Here is a 21,662-nt window from a genome sequence, read left to right on the forward strand (position 1 = left end):
TACATGGTTTCCTGAATATAGTATATGATAATTATCCAATTTCAAAACTCCTGAAATCTTACCTGATTCTTTATGTTTTTCCTAAAAAATAATGTGTTAATTTCCCCATTTTATTTGTGTTCTGCCAATTTTATTTGCACACTTAGTTACGACATGTGCAAAACCCCCTCTATGGCAACTAAAATAAATTGCTTTCCATGAAGCAGTAACTTCGACAATTCTACCCGCAAAAAAAAAAAACTTCGACAATCCTGACATTTTTTAGCCTACGAACAATAGTCCTACAGTATTCTAAGACAACTAATGTTACTACTCGCAAGTGGCAATAACATTTGAATCTGCTTACTGAATATTTACACACATCACCTATCCTTTATTCATATCTTATCTCTGTCGGCTTGTTCCAATCCCAGACTCTATCGCAATGGCCAAAACCACCACTTCCACAGAGAATAAACAAACGACACGGCAACGATGGTTGCGGCGTGAAGAAGCAGAGTAGCAGCAGAGTGATGACTCCAGAAGCACCCGGTTTCGTGGGAAAACCAACGTCCGCGACCACTGTTTTGCTCCAGACCTCCCGTATATAACCACGTCCCAGCCCCTCTCCCCCTCTCATCAACACAAGCATCTACACTCACAAAGTCCGCGCTCTGCACTCTACACTCGACAACTAGCTACTCTACTACTCTTCAGTCATCACCTACTTCAGACCACCAACACACAGAGAGATCATGGCGGGTGCGGCGAAGGCGTCTTGGATGGTGGCGATGAGTGTGGGCGCCGTGGAGGCCCTCAAGGACCAGGTCGGCCTCTGCCGCTGGAACTACGCCCTCAAATCCATCCACCGGGCAGCCAACGTCCGCGGCGGCGTCTTGCAGGGCGCCAAGCAGCTTCCGGCCTCTGCTGAGGCGGCGGCCGAGAAGCGGCGAGGGGAGAAGGCCGAGGAAGGGCTGAGGACGGTGATGTACCTCAGCTGCTGGGGTCCCAATTAGAAGCTGCAACTTGGTACTAGCTAGGCGTGTGTGTGTTTGCTGCAACAACCATGGCCTGGAACCACGATGTAAAAACTTGGTACTAGCTGGCTTCCCGAGGAATCCCCCATTGTAAAAACCCCGATGATGATGATGACAAATTTCTGTTACTTCAGTTCATATCACTCTCCTTATCTGTTTGCCTTTTTGTTATCTTGATGAGAAATATGAATAGATGCTTTACTTTAGTTTCAGCTATTCCCTTGTCTTTGAACCCGGCCTTTTGGTCGTATGTCATTACAACTTACAAGGACTTCATTTTTTTACCTGAGTTCATAGCAAACATGCTGTATCTCTTCAGTCTGCAGCACACGTGAAGGTGTCCTCTGCAGGTGTTGAAAAGAGACACATGATAAATTCCCATATCTGAAGCAACCTCACACGGCCCCTGGTATGGTGGAAACCATGTCTTCCAGCGTGTGGGTCACCCCCATCTAATCTTATCTTATCACTCTGCCTTGTCTGGTTGTAACAGACAAAACCATGGCCCACTGTTTTTTCGATAAAGGATGAATTTTATTGGCTCAAAATGAAGCATCAAGAGAATATAAACATAATGAGAGTCTGTTGAACCTACTAGCTAGGCGTGTTGGGGTCCCAATTAGCAGTGCACCTTGCTACTACTAGCTAGGCGTGTTTGTGTTTGCTGAAACAACCATGGCCTGAAACCGCGATGTAAAAGCTTGGTACTAGCTGGCTTCCCGTGGAATCCCCCATTATAAAAACCACGATGATGATGATGACAAATTTCTGTTACTTCAGTTCATATTACTCTCCTTATCTGTATTTTTTTATATCTTAATGAGGAATATGCATTGATGCTTTAATTTGGTTTCAGTTTACAGCTATTCCGTTATCTATGAACCCGGCCTTTTGGTCGTATGGCATTACAACATACAAGAGCGACGAGTTCGTAGCAAACCTGCTGAATTTCTTCAGCCTGCAGCACACATGAAGGTGTCATCTGCAGATGTTGAAGTGACACACATGGTAAATTCCCATATCTGTACTGAAGGTCTCATCAAGCAATCCATTTACATTCGGTTTTGCTCCTTGACCTGCCTCCAGTTGCTTAGTTCGTCCACATTAAATAGTGTTAGAAGGGAGAGAGGGATTTGGTGGAATAGTTGATTTATTGCTTGAGCCTCGTGGGCATATATATATAGGAGTACAATGATCTACTTGGAGTATAAGACAAGCCAGAACAAATCCTAGTCTATCTCGTCTTTCCTAATAAATATTATACTCAACATTCCCCTGCAGTCACAACGATAGCGACGCAGACGGTGAGACTGGAGAAGAATCCGAAGGCAAGCCGACGGACACCCCTCCCCCCCAGTCGTAACGGTCGACGCATCGCGGAGTCATGGCTGGAGTGGAAACCGACGAGGTTGCTCAAGCAGGCGGTAGCCCTTTGTGCCGTTTGTCGATGTAGCCGAGAGCGTGGGTGGTGGAGCCGTGGTCGAGGTAGCCGTGCGAAGAATGCCGTGGTCGATATCGAGTCGGGGTAGCCGGTGTCGAGGAAGTCATCGTGGAGCCGCGGGCGCAAGGGGGCGCCGAGTTAGCATGGGCGCAGTGGTGTCGAAGTAGGGGTGCGCCGGGAAGAAAATGTTGTTGACGACGCGTCGCGGCGGGTTTGCCAAGCCCGGGGACACATTGTGGACGAAGGCACGCACCGGTGTTGCCAGCACCGGACATGCGTAGACGGATGAAGACGAAGTTGACGAAGCGCCGACCAGGCATGCCAGGCCCGGGGACACGTCGTGGATGAAGGCACGCATCGGTGTTGCCAGCACTGGGCATGCGTAGACAAGGGACATGTACGAGCTGTACGCCATGTCGGAGAAGTCGGAGGGGCCAGCAGAGAAGAACTCGACGACGATTGCGGCGTCCATCGGCGCGGGGCCGATTTCACCAACGGTGGTCGGAGTAGACGAAGTGGTCGGGGTAGATGACAGCGACACTGGCGACGGGCTGGTGCTTGGACGAAGACGAAGGGGGTGGACGGTGTGACGCCCTCGATTCAATTGTACACTAATCATACATGCAAATGTGTACGATCAAGATCAAGGACTCACGAGAAGATATCACAACACAACTCTAGACACAAATTAAAATAATACAAGCTTTATATTACAAGCCATGGGCCTCGAGGGCTCGAATACATAAGCTCGAATACACAAGAGTCAGTGGAAGCAACAATATCTGAGTACAGACATGAGTTAAACAAGATTGCCTTAAGAAGGCTAGCACAAAAGTAGCAACGATCGAAAAGGCAAGGCCTCCTGCCTGGGAGCCTCCTAACTACTCCTGGTCGTCAGCGGTCTCCACGTAGTAGTAGGCATCGACGGTGGCATCTGGCTCCTGGGCTCCGACATCTGGTTGCATCAACCGAAAAGAAGAAGAAAGGGGGAAAAGGGGGAGCAAAGCAACCGTGAGTACTCATCCAAAGTACTCGCAAGCAAGGATCTACACTACATATGCAACATTATCAAAGGAAGGCTGTATATGTGGACTGGGCTGCAGAAATGCCAGAATAGAGGGGAGAACCTAGTCCTATCAAGGACTAGCATCTTCTGGAAACCACCATCTTGCAGCAACAGGAGGGAATAGAGTAGCATAAAGTAATGTAGTAGAAGTGTTATCAACCTCGGCCAGAGATCCCTTCTCGACTCCCTGCGAGAAAGCAATCCCAGAGCCATACTATCCAGTTATCATCACAAACCAATTCTCATCACAAGTATCCAGTTCTAGTTGTATCGATCGGGATACAACTCCAAGTGTCCGTTACCGTAGGACAGGCTATCGATAGATGTTTTCTTCCCTGCAGGGGTGCACCAACTTACCCACCACGCTCGATTAACTCCGGCCGGACACACTTTCCTGGGTCATGCCCGGCCTCGGCCAAACAATACGCCACAACCCGACCTAGGCTTAATAGAGAGGTCAGCACGCCGGACTGAATCTATGCCCCCAGGGGTCATGGGCCATCTCCTCGGGAACTCCTGCATGTTGCGTACGCGGCCGGTGAGCAGACCTAGCTACCTCCTTCAACAAGGCAGGTGCTTACGCAGTCCAACCCGGCGCGCGCCGCTCAGTCGCTGACGTCTATTAAGCTTCGGCTGATGCATACGGCGCAGAACGCCCATACTATGCCCAGGTGATGGTTAGTGCTATCAGGCCAGAGGCCCCTCGGATCAAATATCCAAATTGTAGTGGATTAGGAACGCGCGGTAACAAGCAGAGACTCACGAAAGATGTGACCCCGTTGCCCCGTCTCGAGGACTTGCGGCGAGGGCTAGGAATGCCCGGCCACGCCTCGTAATTATCTCGCGGGCACCCTCCAGGTCAACCCGTCTCCACATCACTCGCAATTAAGCTCGCGCGGGTACCCCTCAGGGCCGACCCGTCTTTAGTAACATGGTCCAGTGTAAAGTCATAGTAACCATAGTAACTATGTGTCCAAACAACAAGGGGAAAACCCGAGGAATCACCCCCGGTGAATTCCACTCGATGTAATCATCAAGGTGAACGTAAGAGGAACCACCCCCGAGGTTCACACTTGAGGGGTTGCACGACAGAGTCGTATCGGAAGTGGTTAAGGCGGAATCGCCCTCGATGACCACGACCGATTAGCTAGACTACAGGGTTAACATCAGAAGTGCTGTAGAGGTCTCACCCTCGGCACTCGATAGTAACCCAGTAGTGTCGAGCCACTAAGGGGAAAGTGATGTGCGGTGCCTGGTCTTCGATCCCGTTGATCGGGTCTTCAATGATGAAGCAGGGGCAACAAGGACAAGGTGGGGGTCATTGATGGATCACTAACCAACCTATACTAAGCAGTTTTAGGATAAGCAGGTAGGTAACAATGAGCAGGTTACAAAAGCAGGCTATGCATCAGAATAGGAGCAAATAATAACAGTAGCAAAATCTAATGCAAGCATGAGAGAATGGAATGGGCGATATCGGAATGATCAAAGGGGGGCTTGCCTGTTTGCTCTGGCAAGGAGGGGTCGTCGTCGACGTAGTCGATCACAAGGGCAGCATCGGTCTCGGGGTCTACCGGAGAGAAGAGGGGGAAGAAACAGTAAATATAAAGCAAACATAGCATCACAAAGCATAACGTGGCAATATGTTGTGCCGGGTGTGACCTAACGTATGGCTACACGATATAGGTGAAGGGGGAAAACATCCGGGAATGCTTTCCCGAAGTTTGGCATTTTCGGACAGATGAAACGGAGGGGAAATGTTACATGTTCGTTATGCTAGGGATGTGTGACGGACGAACGGACCGCGTATTCGGATTCGTCTCGTCGTTCTGAGCAACTTTCATGTATAAAGTTTTTCGATCCGAGCTACAGTTTATTTTCTACGAATTTTAAAAGATTATGCATTTTCTGGAATTATTAATTTAACAGAATTCACAGAAAAGCAAAATGACGTCAGCATTGCGTGGGGATGATGTCAGCAGTCAACAGACTCGCTGACCAGGTCAAAACTGACCAGTAGGTCCAGCGGGACCCACATGTCATAGAGAGAGTTAACAGAGTTTTAAAACGAACTAACAGAGTTATTTATCAGGAAGGCCCCACCTGTCATGGACTAATTAACTAAACTAATTAGTTTTAATTATGAAAACATTTTAATTAGAGGATTAAGCGGTGGGGCCCGCACGTCAGCGTTACAGAGGTGCCTAGTCAGCACGTTGACTGGGTCAAACCCAGTCAACGGGGCCTGCGGGGCCCACTGGCAGTGACCCAGGGGTGGCCCCAGGTGTGCCACGTTGGCGGTGGCCGGCGGCTGAACGCCGGCGACCGAAAACATGGCGGAGGCGCTCGGGACCTCGCCGGAATCCTCATACAAGGGCCATTTGGCCCGCACGTTTGGTGCGTTCGAACAAGTGAGCAACGCCTCATCCAAACGAGGTAGCGCGGGGCCTCGAAAACGACCGGAGATGGCTGGACGACGAGTTACCGCGGCGGCCGGAATTCGGAAATGTGCAGGTGCAGCTACGGCTTGATTCTAAGAAAGCTAAGCGGCATCAGCAGTCCTCCAGGAGCGCGCTACGGGGACTAGACGGAGCAGGAGGAGCTCGGGAGCTTGTGCACGGCAGCAATGGCGGACGGCGGAGCCGGCGCTTATGGCCAGCTAGCTAGGGAAGGAGGAGCAAGGACGGGGAGGGAGGAGGCGGAGCTTACGGGGCAGGCACACGGAGGCCTCTTGGGGGTCGGGAGCGCAGAGGGAGGCCTGTGGCTCCGGTGATCGCCGGTGACCACCGAGAAGGGGAAGAGGGCGATGCCGACGTCGCCGACGTCCCCGGCTCCAGCTGATGCACGAGGACGATGAAGCGGAGGACGGCGCACCTCCCAGGCTCGGTTGCCGGGCTCGGGGACGCCGGTGGCCGCGGGGACGACGAAGACGCGGCGTCGGATGCGCTCGGTGGAGAGGGAGAGAGCTCGAGGGAGAGGCGAGAGAGAGAGGGCAGAATGGAGGAGGCGTCCAGGGGAGTGGATGAGGAGGATCTAGGGAAAGGTGAGCCCGAGGCGTCGCCCTTATCCACCTCGACGCCGGCGAGCGGGTGCGGTTGGGGCGCGCTCGGCGCGCGCACCGGGTTGGTGGAACAGGAGGGAGGGGAGAGCGACCGGGGAGGGGGCGTGGGCCGACCTGCTGGGATGGGCCGAGGCCCAAGGGAAGGCCAGGGGCTTCTCTCTCTCTCTCTCTCTCTCTCTCTCTCTCCTCTGCCTTTTCCCTTTTCTTTTTCCTTTTTGTTTCTTTTATTTGTTTTGTTTTGCATTTTTCTTTCAGTACCAAAATGAGTTTTGTTTTCAACAAAACTTGGCACAAAACCTTGAGATGGAACAAAAAGTTTGGGGTCAAAAGGAGTTGCCTAATCAATTTTAGAAATTGAAAAGTCCAATTTAAATGCTGCTGGAGCACCAATTAATTCCCATGGGCATTTTGGAAATTCAGAAGAGGTTGGTTCAACATGACAGTGATCAGGGAAATTTATATGATAAGGTGAACATTTTAGTTTTGCTGCCCAAAGAAATAATTTATTAGACTTATTTTAAATTTGAAAAAGGCTTTGATTTTTGGACAAGTGGCAAGCTACATAGTAATCACGATGACATGGCCACCATTAGGGGGAGATTACTGTAGCATGATTCTCGGGGTGTTACAGACGGGCGGCAGCGGCGGCTACGAAGGTAGCGGCAGCGGCGGCCAAAGAAGAGCGGCGGCGGCGGCCTGACGGCGCCGGCGGCGGCTAGGTTAGGAGTGTGGCGGCGGTGCTCGAAGTAGGCGAAGAACCCTGACAGCGTGACGCAGACCGGCACGGATGGTGGCGTTCCCGCGCCAAGAAGATGGCGCGACGCATACCACGTGAGGTCGACGCGCGGTATCGGCGGAGCGGACCGTGGGCCGCGGCGCTACGGACCGTGGGCCGCGGCGCAGCGGCTGCAGGCGGGTCGGAGCGACTGCGGGAAGACCTCTGGGCGGCGGCGGGGACCGCGGACCGCGACGCTGCGGCCCGAAGGGGCGACACAACGGCGGTTCGCGAGTTGGTGCAACCGCGGGGACGGCCTCGGGGCGGCGGCGGGGACCGCATATCGCGACACTACATCCCAAAGGGGCGACGCAGCGGCGACGCACGAGTCGATGTAGCCGCGAGGAGAACCACGGGGTGGCGGTGCTGCGGCCCGACGGGGCGACGCAGTGGCAGCCCGATGCTCGATCGGTGGAGAGGCGCGCTGAACTCGGGGACGATCTTCACGGGACCTGCGGAGGCTCGCGTAACCGACGGGCCAGGTCGGTCGCACGGCGTAGATGAGGCGGATCGCGGCGGCGAGCGGGTGATCAAGCCGATCGCGCGCGAGGTCGGGGACGCCGCTCGATGGAGGCGTGGTGGCGGCGGAGTCCGAGATGAAGCCGGCGACGACGGGCGGCGTGGGACATCGTGCAGACGAGCATGTCAGCACCGGCACCCGGGCTGCCAAAGCAACACCGGCGCCCGGGCAGCGAGGCCCGAGCGACCAACGGAGCAGCGGCGCCCGAGTTGAGGCAGCCGACGAGCCTGACGCAGCCATCCCGACGCAGCCGAGGACGAGGCCGGCGAGGTAGACCACCGGGCCGCCGTGCAGACGCGATGGAGGCGGGTGATGTGGATCGATGGGCGGGCCGGCGCGCGAGCGACGGCTATGATTGGCCGTCGCATGGCGCGAGGCCGCCGGGTCGGAGCGATGCAGGTGTCCCAGTCGGAGCAGGGCGGTGACGGCGCAGGGCGATGGGCGGACCGACGCGCGGACGGCGGCTGGCCCTGACGGGCCGCCTCGGCGCGCGTGGCCGCCGGGTCGGAGGAGAGGCCGGCTGGTCGCGCCGGGGTCGGAGTAGAGGCGCTCGGGGTCGACGGCGGCGGTGGGCGACGCAAACCGATCGAGAATAGATCGGAAAACCAAAAAGAAACCGCGCGATCAAGATGACCGGCGGGAGAGAGAAAACCTCGGAGCAAGACTCGGGGAAAAGACTCTCTAAGGCAGCCAGTCAACACGACCGGCGGACGAACACTAGGTACGGGCGACGCGGCCCCCAGCGGCGGTCATGGAGGCCGATCGCCCCGGGGACAGCGCACGGGTGTGGAAGCGGCGGCGGCTAGGGTTTAGGATCAACTTGCGATAGATATCATGTTAGAAGGGAGAAAGGGATTTGGTGGAATAGTTGATTTATTGCTTAAGCCTCGTGGGCATATATATAGGAGTACAATGATCTACTTGGAGTACAAGACAAGTCAGAACAAATCCTAGTCTATCTCGTTTTTCCTAATAAATATTATACTCAACAAATAGTAGGAGTAGTAGTTAACTAATCCTTACTATCTGCAGGTTTTCTGATCAGAGCTATAGCAAGAACCAAGAGCCAAAAAGGCAGGTCACCCGTTTTTCTTTCCAAGTTTTCCTAGGGTCATTCAAGCAAATGAATTGGCTTTTCAACAAGAGGAATCCCCACACGTTTCGAGTACCACAAGTTTTTCTTTTGAACCAGGTTAACCCCTCTCAATTAATAGCAGTACCACGAGTTTCTTGGAAATAATCATGATGTATTTATATCATTATTAATAATCAAGATGTTTTGCCTGAGGCGCACACATGGATGACTCCTCCATCCGACGTTGACACGAAGCGCACGCGGCCCGTGGTATGGTGGAAACCATGTCTTTCAGCGTGTGCATCACCCCCATCTAATCTTATCTTATCTCTCTGCCTTGTCTGGTCGTAAAGGACAAAACCATGGCCCACTGTGCGGGAACCAGAGCGAGAGGTGCAGCGCAAGCAAGCAAAAGCGAGCTCTCCTGAAACTGAAAGCACCCGGTTTCTTTTTTTTTTTTTTTGAGATCCGCGGCCGCCTGTTTTGCTCCGGCTCTTCCGTGTATATAACCCCGTCCCACTCCCACTCTTCCTCCCGTCAACACAAACCAGTATCAATTCAGCGAGATAGTTCAAGAGAATCAGCTCTGTTCTTTCAGTACCGCAACTTTGCAAGTCCACTACTACCATACAGAAGGATCACAAGTCAGTGTCCACTCTCCAGCAGCGCAGCAAGAACAAGGAGGAGGAGGAGGAGGAGAGATGGCTGCTCCGGCGAAGGCGTCGTGGATGGTGGCCATGAGCGTGGGCGCTGTGGAGGCCCTCAAGGACCAGGCTGGACTCTGCCGCTGGAACTACGCACTCAGGTCCGTCCACCGGACAGCCAAGGCCAACGTTCGAGGCGGCGCCTCGCAGGGCAAGAAGCAGCTGCCTGCCTCCGCGGCAGCCGTGGCAGAGAGGCGGCGAGCGGAGAATTCCGAGGAGGGGCTGAGGACGGTCATGTACCTCAGCTGTTGGGGCCCAAATTAGGAGTACTAGTAGCTAGGGCATAGGGGCGCTTGTGTTCGTTGCAGCAAGAGTAACCTTGTACGAAGACATGGCCTGAGAGACTTCCTGGTTGTCCCCATGATCGGTTGTAAAGATACCATGATGATGATGAAAATTTCGCCTACGAGTTTATATCACTGTCCTTGGTCATGTGCATCTTTGACTATTTGTCTTGAGAGGAAGAAAGTTGAGAGTTACTCCGGGAGAGCAACTCAGGGAGGCGAGGTGAGAAGCATACAGAAAACAGAGCAAGTTCAGCCGCCTGTACAATACAACCCAAAACTCTGCACAAAGGAATAAAGGATAGAACGGATCTTGGCGATACACCCGGCTGCCCTCCAAGATCTTCGTCTTGTCTGATCAACTCGAACACCTCCAGGTCGCTGAAACGGTGGCTATTAATGATTATGGCGTCGCGTTCTGTCCAACAAATTCTTCTCCAGTTGTTTTGATTCGGAACAACATGTATATGCTTTGCATTGGTTGCAAGTACTTTCTGTTGCGCGAGTCGACCCGGCTCACAGCAAGTGCAGGGTTCAAGGGATAGGGATGCCACTGAAGCCAGTCGCCACTAAGGCAGAGTCGTCATTCTCTAAATATGTTCTTTTTTATTAGAACGAGCGCGACGGCACAGTGAAGCACATCGCAATGTGTCGGTGGAAACGACATCTATGGAATCACGAGGATCCCTTCTGCGGTTGGCGGGCGCGGGGTTGTGTAAAGAGCGGGTCTAGTAGTTAGCACAAGGAGATTTTACCTAGGTTCGGGCCGCGTAGATGCGTAATACCCTAGTCCTGCTTTAATGTATATTTGAGTGTTCTTGAGTTCTTGATCTAGCTACGGTGCGTGCGTGGTTCAAAAAGTCCGAATCCTCTCTCAGTACGCCGCGGGCCTCCTTTTATAGTAAAAAAGGGGTTGCCACAGTGACACACAGGAGGTGGAAAGTTATACAGTGCACAAGCTTATCGCCTGGCATCACAGGACAAAACGCATTAAATGCGCTATTTAGGTCTCCTCTTGCTTTATCAGGAACGGTAACAAAGCCCGTCCCGTCCGTCGCCGCTTCGCCTTGCTTCGACATGCGTCCAGGCCAACGGGGCGTGCAGCGCCATGTAGGCTGGCAGGCTGCTGAGCTGGCGCGGTGGCCACGAAGATCTGCATGCCACCACGCAGGTGCTTGTCTAGTTGGCTTAGGAGTCATGTACTGCCACGTGGGTACTTGTTTAGTTGGTGGGTCGACCGCTGAGCTGGGGCGGCGACGGGGCGGCAAGGCCTTGCCGCGGTCGTGCTGATATTCCCGGCAAGGGTCTTGCCGGGGCCTTGTGAGCGCCCTCGGCAAGAGTCTTGCCGGGGCCTCGTAGGTGTCTTCGGCAGAAGTCTTGCCGGGGCCTCGTGGGCATCCTCGGCAAGGAGCCTTGCTGTAGTCTTGTCTTCTGGTTCTCATCTAGGCCTTGCAGGCTCTTTGTCTTCACAAAGATCTGCATGCCACCATGCAGGCGCCTCCCGAGTCTTGGTTCCAATGTTTGTCGATGGTGTCGGAACTCTCAGGCTCAAGTGTGGGGGCCTCGCTGGAGTTGGGCAAGTTGCCCCTGCAAGGCTCTTGCCGGGGCTGTGTGGGCTGCCCCGGCTAGGGTCTTCCCGGGAGGAAGCCCATCTTGTTGCCTCGTCGTCCGCGCCCCTGGTTGGAGCGCTGCTCTGGTAGTCTTGTACTTTTGCCTCCTTTGCCACGCCAAGCGTGGCCATCGGCTCGTGGTTGTGACTGCGGGCGCACAAGTAAAGGGGTACCAAAAGGACCGCTAATTTTGTACACCGACAGGAGCCCCCAGGCCTGGGCCACATATAAGTGCGGAGCGTTATTGGGCCAGGCCCAGAAGAGTGCGCGGGTCCGCGTGTGGCGGAGTTTTACCGCATTAATTCCCTCGCCAGTTGCGCTTCCCCACGACCCGCGTTGAATGCGTGACGTGGGGGTCGTGCGTGGAGTGATTGCTGCACGCGCGCGTCCCATCGTGGTAAATGGTAAAGAGGCGGCCCGCGTCTCCCCTACAAAGAATAGAGGAAGCTGCAGGGGCGCGGCTCATTTACTAAGTGGACTCGGGTCATGGCCATTATGGCAGCCTCGTCCTACTGTTAGAGTAGTCATTATGGTATACGACTTCTAGTCCAAGTCAGTTTTGTATCCCTACCCCAAGTCGGTTTGTACCCTCTTATATACTCTTGTATGCCGCACCAAATCATCAATAAGCAACAGTTTTATTCAGCTTTCATGGTATCAGATACCGGTCCTAGGGTTTAGGGTATGGCTCCGCCAACGCCACCGCCACCGCCGCCGCCCGGCTACTTCGAGCGCCGGGCCGCACTCATCGCCAAGGCTGCCAACGCCACGGCCGCTTCTCTCTCGGCCCTCACCATAACTCCACAAAACTACCCTGCACCGATCCTCGCCGCACCAATATCTCTTGCTGACACAATCTCCGACGTCAGCCCCTACATCCCCATAGTTCTTGATCTCGCTGCCCACAACTACTACCATTGGAGACATCTCTTCGATCTCCACCTCGGCCGCTGCAACCTGCGCTCGCATGTCACCGCCAACTGTCTTCCCCGCCCCGACGATCCGCAATGGTTGAAAGACGATCTTGCGATCGTCCAGTGGTTCTACACCCGCATCACCACCGAGATCTTCAACATGCTCGATCACGACGGCGCCACCGCTGCCAACATCTGGCACTCCCTCCGTCAGCTCTTCCACAGCAACACCGACGCTCGGAAAAACGCTCTCCACACCGAGCTTCGCAATATGGTGCAAGGAGACGCCCGGTGAACCTGTTCTGCCAGCGCGTTAAGACCATTAGTGATGAGCTCCGCGAACTCGGCGATACAGTTAGCGACTCACAGCTAATCAATATCGTCGTCGTCGGCCTCAGCGAAGACTTTGACAAGCAAGCCTCGTTCATACCGATGATACGGCCCCCTCCTACCTTCGCTGAAGTTCGTTCCTTGCTACAACTCGCGGAGGAAACACAAGCTCGCAAGGACTCTCGCCCCAAGGTCTTTCATGCTGCGGCTCGTCCTCCTCTGTCGTCTACACCAGCGCCGCCTTCCAGGCCGGCTCCTGCCGCCGGGCCGTCCGCATCGTCATCTGTTGAACCGCCCCCAGGCTGGCGTCCTAGTCTGAACTACCGCGGCAAAAACCCTATCTACAGGCCGCCGTCGACTCGTTCGGTTCCGCCTACGACATCCCCAGCACCGAGTCCTGCACCACCCACCAGTGCTCCATCTGCGGTTGCATGGCGGCCTCCTCATGATCCTTGGACGGGGCTTGTTCAAGCATGGCCCATGCCCTGGTCCGCTCCGTCCACCCTCGGTGCTCCGCCGGCATACTCAGGTGCCTGGCAACCCGGCCTTCGGCCGCCTACTGGTGCTCCCGGGGTTCTCAACCCCCGACAGCCGGCCAATGCCTATCACGCCGCCCCGACGTATGCTCCTTATGGTCATTACAGCACCGACGGCGGCGCCTACTACACACCTCAGCCAGTCCTGCTCCCGACGCCACCCCCACCACAGCCGGCCAATGCCTACTACACTCCCCAGCCGGCCCTACTGCCTTCACCATCGTATCCGCCGGCACCGCTTCCGACGCCACCCTCACCTGCGACGCCAAGCTGGGATCAAGCTGCCTTTCTCCAGGCCATGAATAACTTTGCTGCACAAGGAAACTCAGGTACGGATTGGATCTTTGATTCAGGGGCCTCTAGTCATATGTCTGCATCTAGTAATTGGTTATCTTCTTGCACTAAATCTCCTTTCCCTTCCATTATCCTTGGAGATGGATCATCTATTCCTATATATTGTGTTGGTCAGGCTCAACTTCCCTCTTCCACCAAACCTCTTTTACTTCGCGATGTTCTAGTTGCACCCGCCCTCATTAAAAATCTTATCTCTGTTCGCCAATTTACTTGCGACAAACTAGTTTCGGCTGAATTTGACCCTTTTGGTTTATCCGTGAAGGATTACCTGACCAAGGCCGAGATCGCTCACTTCAATAGCTCCGGTGATCTTTATTCTCTTAATGGAGTTCCTGCCGCTACCCCTCCAACATCCATGCTGGCCTCCGTCGATCTCTGGCATCGTCGCTTGGGCCATCCCAACCCCGCCGTCTTAGCTTCTATGCTTAGTGAATTTACCATACCATGTCATAGGGACTCTCATAATTCTGTGTTTTGCGAGTCTTGTCAATTAGGCAAACATGTGCATCTTCCCTTTAGTTCCTCTAGTTCTTGTAGCACTTATCCCTTTGAATTAATACATTGTGATTTATGGACCTCTCCCATTGCAAGTATTTCGGGTTTTAAATACTACCTTGTTATCCTAGATGATTTCACCCACTTTGTCTGGACTTTTCCTCTACGCAACAAATCCGAGGTCCATTCTCTTTTCCTTAATTTTCAACGCTATGTGTCTGTTCACTTCTTCCTCCCATTTCGCTTTATCCAATGTGACAATGGTCGCGAGTTTGATAACATTAAAAATCGTACTTTCTTCTTACAACATGGCATCCTGCTTAGGTTCTCATGTCCCTACACCTCCCCTCAAAATGGTAAAGCAGAACGCTCTCTTCGCACCCTCAATGATATAGTTCGCACTCTCCTCATTCAATCATCTATGCCTCCCAAGTTTTGGGCTGAAGCCCTACACATGGCCACCTTCCTTCTAAATATTCGACCTTCTAAAACTAAACCCAACACTACTCCCTATTATTCCCTCTTTCTTTCCCACCCCGACTACTCCGTTGTTCGTGTTTTCGGCTGTCTCTATTTTCCCAATGCCTACGCCACTTCTGCAAATAAATTGTCACCACGCTCTATCCCATGTGCTTTTCTCGGCTTCTCTGACGAGCACAAAGGCTATCGCTGTCTCGACCTTCACACCGGACACGTTCATGTCTCTCGTCATGTCACGTTTGCTGAGCACATTTTTCCTTTCTCACAACGCACTACTACACCATCCAACACCCCTAGCTCCGCAAACACCCCCTCTTCCCGTCCTTTCCAACTATATACTCCCCTACCTGCCGAACACAACTTATCACCACCACCATTAACACCCACCATAGCCAATCCCAACCATACACTCACCCCACCCGAGACGTCTCCAACTCCCCCGACCCCTGCTTCCTCCCCAACACCCCCGGCCCCTACTCCCACTCCACCACCCAGCCCTGCTCCCACTCCACCACCCAGCCCTACTCCTTCGTCCGACTCTTCCGCTGCGCCGGACTCACCAGTACCCACCTTACCCCCTCGTGCTATTCCTACAGCAGCCCCGATTAATGATCATCGCATGCGTACTAGGGCCAAATCAGGATTTCATCAACCCCAAGACCGCCTAAACCTTCATACCTCCGTATCTCTCACTTATCTTCCAAAGAATTACAAAACTGCTCTACTTGATCCCAATTGGGCCGCTGCCATGCAAGAAGAATATAATGCTTTACTTCAAAACAACACCTGGCAACTTGTTCCTCATCCTCCCAATACAAATATTGTTTCTGGCAAATGGATTTTTTGCCAAAAGTTCCACTCCGATGGGAGCCTCTCACGATATAAAGCCAGGTGGGTTTGTCGTGGCTTTTCTCAGCAACAAGGAATTGATTATGAAGAAACCTTCTCTCCTGTTGTTAAACCTAGCACCATTCGCACCGTTCTTAGTGTTGTTGTCTCCTCTTCATGGCCCATTCACCAACTTGATGTTAAAAATGCTTTCCTCCATGGTTCCCTTCAAGAAACTGTCTACTGCCAGCAACCTCTGGGTTTTGAAAATCCATCCTTTCCAACTCATGTATGTCTTCTTCAGAAATCTCTCTACGGTCTTAAACAGGCCCCACGAGCTTGGTTTCAACGCTTCTCCTCCTTCATTCAAACAATAGGCTTCACTCCATCTCTCTCCGACACCTCTCTTTTTGTGTATCATCAAACTTCTGACACTGCCTATTTACTTCTCTATGTAGATGATATCATTCTTACCGCCTCCTCTCAAAAGTTCTTAGATCATATTGTCTCTCTTCTTAGATCTGAATTTTCTATGACTGACCTAGGACTCCTTCATCATTTCTTAGGCATTGCTGTTGTTCGAGATTCCTCCAGCCTTTTTCTTTCCCAACACCAGTATATTCTTGATCTTCTTAATCGTGCTGGTATGCTTGACTGTCAATCATTCGCACTCCTATCGATACTAGTTTTAAACTTTCGGCTATCGGTGAACCCTTTTCTGATCCTACTCTCTATCGTAGCCTAACAGGTGCTCTCCAATATCTCACCATTACTCGTCTTGAAATCTCTTTTGCTGTTCAACAAGCATGTCTCTATATGCATGATCCCCGGGTTCCTCACTATAATCATGTTAAACGCAATCTTCGGTATTTAAAAGGAACTCTCAATCATGGTCTCCACCTCAATAATTCTTCTCCAAACTCGCTTACCGCATACTCTGATGCAGACTGGGCTGGTTGTCCTGACACTCGAAGGTCCACTTCCGGTTTTTGTGTTTTTCTTGGTAACAATTTGATTTCTTGGTCTTCGAAAAGACATGTTATAGTCTCACGTTCGTCGGCCGAGGCTGAGTATCGCGCTGTGGCACATGCCGTTGCAGATACCATCTGGATTCGGCAGTTACTCTCCGAGCTACACAGGCCTATTGAGCAGGCCACTATTGTCTACTGTGACAACATATCAGAGTCTACATGACCAGCAATCCAGTTCAACACCGACGCACAAAGCATATTGAGATTGATATTCATTTTGTTCGTGAAAAGGTTGCTCTTGGTCAGGTTCGGGTGCTTCATGTTCCCTCTACGGCTCAGTTTGCTGACATTTTCACCAAGGCACTGCCTACTAAGCCGTTTCAAGATATCTGTTTCAGTCTCAACGTCGTCGAGCCTGCCGTTGATACTGCGGGGGGATGTTAGAGTAGTCATTATGGTATACGACTTCTAGTCCAAGTCAGTTTTGTACCCCTACCCCAAGTCGGTTTGTACCCTCTTATATACTCTTGTATGCCGCACCAAATCATCAATAAGCAACAGTTTTATTCAGCTTTCACCTACGACCACGGGGGGCGAAACAGCCGTTCCACTTGTTATCTGAATTCTGGCTCTCCCGCCACGTGTCCTCCATGCGTCGGGGAGGGCAGGCGGTGGACACAGAAGGTATGGGCTTTAACGTCGGGGCGAGGGCCGGGCGTCGCTAATTGGGGCAGCGGGTCGGTCATGTCTCCTTGCGCCTCCGGCAGCTGCATCGGTTGACTGGGGCGGTCGCCCTCAGGCTGGTTCGGCCCCGTCCCCCTATAAAAAGGGGAGAGGGGCAGCACCTTCTCGCATTCATCCTCTGCCAGTTCAATCCCTTCCCTTCCCTTGTCATGGCGAGAGGGTGCGGCGGCGCTCTAGCGGTGGCGACGAGGGCTTCTGCTCAACAGCGTGTCCCCCTCCTCCGGAACTCATGGTGGCGGAGCCCGCAGTGAGAGGAGGAGGGAGGGGGCGAGGCCGAGGTCGCCGTGGCGCTCGGGGAGAGGAGGACGGGGCGGCGCACCGGCCGTGCTCCCGCCAGCGGCTCCTCTCCCAATGGAGGGCCACGTCGAAGATCAGCCTCGCGAGTTCTTCATCAGGCTGTACAAGCCGGTGTGCGGTCATCTTCGCCTCCCCACCCCGTTCGCTTGGGAGATGGAGCTCGACCCGCCAGAATCCTTGAGATTGCACATAAGGGGCTGTGGGATTGGCGCCATACAGGTTGATGTCGACTTCCCCGCCCCTCACATTATGTATCTCCGTCATTGGTGGAAGACCTTTGCTCGTGCCCATAGCCTGTCGGAGGGGCACGTTCTCCAGTTCAAATTAATGGAGAACGGCCTGCTCTCCATCAAGGTTTTTGGGCGTTCGGGAATCAGGTTAGGGTGCTGTGCGGAGAGCTCGACCAATGACGAAAGCTCCTCCTCGAGCGAAAGTGATGAGGAGGACACCGATGGGGAAGACGACGGGGACGGGTCCGACTAAGTGTCGGACATGCCGTCCCCGGGCGACGTCGACAGCACCATCATCTGCACCTGGCCTTCCCCTAGGCAGAGCGATTTGCTGGGGGTGGGGCCAGCTCCTTGAACTTCTCGGGGTTGTCGCCTTGGGCGGCTGGCGTTGGGAGGCCGGAGAAGATGAAGAAGGCGGGTGGCGGGCCGTCAAGTCGGAGTACGATGGCACCGACGCCTTCATCGCGTATTGCCGCCCCGCTGCCTCATCTTCCGGCTCTTCTCCCGGCACCATCATCACCAGCTCTCTTCTGGACGACCGCCGGATGTTCTCTTGGTGTCTTGTGCGGCTCGTACCTCGCCTAGGCACTTCTTTTGCCCTCCCACAATCTTGATCCATTTCCTGAGGAGAGGGACAAGAAAGGGATTACGGGTAACTTATCTCTTTTTAGTTTTTAAGCCTGCGGGCATTTGCCAGATTTAAACTTTGTAATCCCCTTGTTCATGTTCACATTCCGTATGAATTGTACTTGTTAACAACATATTAACGAAAGAGGGTTCTTGCCGGGTCCTTTTGTGTGCGACCGGATCTCACACAAAGGAACGAGCCCTTGTTATCTTAAGATAAACATCGTCACCCAGCAACAGACCTTGTCGTCCTCCCGCTCCATAGCCCGACCACGCTCACGCCCTTGGCGGAGGTAGGGGCAAAGTAGGATTAGGCCCTTCATTTTGTTCCCTTTCCATCGCACTACAACCAAGTTCCGGCCAAAGAAAGGTTTTTGGACGCGGGAAAGAGGGAGCACGGCGGTATAGGAGTAAGTGAAGCTTCATATGTTCAAGTCTCATACGGAAGCGTAGAGTGGGGGATGAAAAACTTATCTGATTCTGCAGCCCCCGGCAATCTTGGCTTGCCGTGGTTGGATATCTGGATCTGCAGCCCCCAGCAACCTTGGCTTGCCGGCGTTAGGGCGTCGACCTGTTCCCTTTCTTCCAAACAGCTCAGCAGAAAACGCCCGCGCATCCTGCGAACTAAAACAAAGGACGGGAAGGAACAGAAGAAAGACGCAGACTCGACCTCTATGCTAAGGGTTAGTCGTCGCCAAGCACTATCAACCCTAACAAAGAGGGAGACTCAACCTAGCATGCATGCTAAAACTTAGGGCGCCAGCGCTTCATCTATTTATGCTCAGGGTCTGCGCCTGGCTTTGTACAAAGGGATACATGCCTCGCCGGCAAGGCTTGTACAAAAGGTGGTCTGCCCGGGGGCCAGGCAACCGCGCCTTACGGGTAAAACTTGCGAAGATGTTCGATGTTCCAGGAGTTGCTCACTGGAATACCATATTCGGTCTCCAGGCGGACTGCGCCGGGCCTGGTGACTCGTATTACCTGATAAGGGCCTTCCCACTTCGGCGTCAACTTGTTGGAATTCTTGGCCGACTGAGCGTGCCGAAGAACAAGGTCGCCTTCCTCAAAGCTTCGGGCATAAACCTTGCGGCTATGGTAGCGGCGCAAGGCTTGCTGGTAGCGTGCTGCTCGCACAGCCGCCCGAAGACGATCTTCCTCAAGGAGCGTTGCGTCATCTTTCCGCAATTGCTCTTGCTCCAGCTCATCATAAGTGAGCACTCGGGGTGACCCGTATGTGAGTTCCGTGGGGAGAACTGCTTCTGCCCCGTAAATGAGGGAGAAGGGCGTCTGGCCGGTGGCTCGACTTGGTGTCGTTCTGATTGACCAAAGAATCGTCGGCAATTCATCAATCCAACGCCTTCCGCACATGTGTAGCCTGTCAAAAGTCTTTGTCCGGAGGCCCCGCAGTACTTCAGCATTTGCCCTCTCCGCCTGGCCGTTGCTCCGTGGATGTGCAACAAAAGCAAAACAGACGTTGCTGCCGAGGTCTTGGATGTACTGCATGAAGGTGTGGCTTGTGAACCGCGTGCCGTCACTGGTGCGCATCGGTCCTAAACAAACGGTTTAAAACCCCTTTCCGCGACGGCATTTGGAACCGTCGCCAAGTGAGTGTGGGCGATAGGGGGGGTCCTTCCCACACGACCCAGAAATCGTCGGGGATAGGCCCTCGTGGGACCCAGGCTGGGGCCGTGTGCGATCGGGCAAGGCATGGAAACCAAATATGTACATCCCACACGGTGAATCCCAGAAATCATTTCCATAGGTATGTACATCCCACACGGTGAATCCCAGAAATCATTTCCGTAGGTATGTACATCCCACACGGTGAATCCCAGAAATCATTTCTGTAGGTATGTACATCCCACACGGTGAATCCCAGAAATCATTTCCATAGGTATGTTCATCCCACACGATGAATCCCAGAAATCATTTCCGTAGGTATGTACATCCCACACGGTGAATCCCAGAAAATCATTTCCGTAGGTATGTACGTCCCACACAGTTCTTTGTGTGGAAACGTGTGTGCAAGGTGGCCTAACGCAAACAGTTCGCTGCCGGAAGCCGTGTATGATTGTTAGTTGATCGAACACGCCTACTTTCTAGAAACCGTGCGGGTTGTTTGAGTTCATCGCCCACGGTGCTGTCTGAGTAACCGTCTGCAATAGAAAACCCCAATAAGCAGGGTAATTAGCCTATTATTGATAATCCATGTACTAATCAAACTGATATTTCTTATAAAACACGCCAGATATTTCATATCCGAATAAAAGCAACCAGGATTTCATAATGGAATTACATCAGATAGCTTCGGCACTCAGTTACACCATTACACAGCAGCACCAAGCTTCACATGCAGCATCAAAAACCTTTGGAAAGTAGCATCATACACGTAAATAGACAGATGAATCTCATCTGGGAAACTGCAGAAGCGGAAGACAAATATTGAGCCTTCAGTGATGTTGAATGTCCTTGCAACTTTAGGCCAGTGGCTATGGATAATTGCCCGCCCAACCTTTGTCCTCTTCAGCAAGACTTCAATATTGTACCGTGGGTGTTGAATGAATACCTTCCTCGCCTCTTGACCATGCAGGTAGTTTGAGAACTAATCATCGGTGAACTGCATTGAAAAGTACTGAAAACAAAGCTATGCATAAATCACTGTTGTAAATTTTGAAATGGCGCAAGGGGTAAAAACAAGGTAAAAGAGTTGGTACCATCCTATAGTTGACTGATGTCTTCTTCATTGTGCAAACAAAGATCTTGCTGTTATTCCTCGCAAGTTTCTTCATCCTAACAATCTTTCTGAGTTTCTTGACTTGACTGATATTCATGGACATCTCATTTCCCCATATGCAAAATGGGTCGAACAGTGGGTCTAAGCCTCTGACAGCAGGACCTACATGTGCAAGACCAAATTGTAAGAAACCTAAATATTAGAATGATTCCTGCAACTGCACAATAATGTGCTATTAGCCAAAGGACCCTGCTTGAACAAACCTCGACGGTAAACCGCAGTGTCTCCCATTGTTTCCCTGCAACACACATAAGGAAGATCTTGATCAGGTTAACTGAGAGTTGCCATACTATCAGTAGAATATGTATTGAGTACAGCCAAATGCGATTGGTGTCACATGCATAACAATACAAAATTGTACCCACAGCAAATGAAAATCAAATTGCAGAACTGAACCAAACAGTTAAATGGACAGCAAACCAAATGAACCAAAATAGTTAACTGAGCACGACATTGCAGAATAGAAACATGTACTAGAAGATAAGATAGTTAACAAAACAAGGAATGCTT

General features: G+C 52.6%; 2 protein-coding genes across 2 annotated transcripts; both read left to right on the forward strand.

Annotated features, from left to right (window-relative positions):
- Positions 1-603: 603 nt before the first annotated feature.
- LOC123050468 (uncharacterized) lies at positions 604-1,154 on the forward strand. The gene has a single exon (XM_044473256.1). The coding sequence runs from the start codon at positions 735-737 to the stop codon at positions 993-995; it is 261 nt and encodes an 86-aa protein (XP_044329191.1). The 5' UTR covers positions 604-734; the 3' UTR covers positions 996-1,154.
- An 8,322-nt stretch (positions 1,155-9,476) lies between these two features.
- On the forward strand, positions 9,477-10,072 carry LOC123050469 (uncharacterized). Its single transcript, XM_044473257.1, has one exon. The coding sequence runs from the start codon at positions 9,656-9,658 to the stop codon at positions 9,920-9,922; it is 267 nt and encodes an 88-aa protein (XP_044329192.1). The 5' UTR covers positions 9,477-9,655; the 3' UTR covers positions 9,923-10,072.
- The last annotated feature ends 11,590 nt before the right edge of the window (positions 10,073-21,662 follow it).

This window comes from Triticum aestivum, chromosome 2D (genome assembly GCF_018294505.1).
Source record: "Triticum aestivum cultivar Chinese Spring chromosome 2D, IWGSC CS RefSeq v2.1, whole genome shotgun sequence".
Classification (NCBI taxonomy): Eukaryota; Viridiplantae; Streptophyta; class Magnoliopsida; order Poales; family Poaceae; genus Triticum; species Triticum aestivum.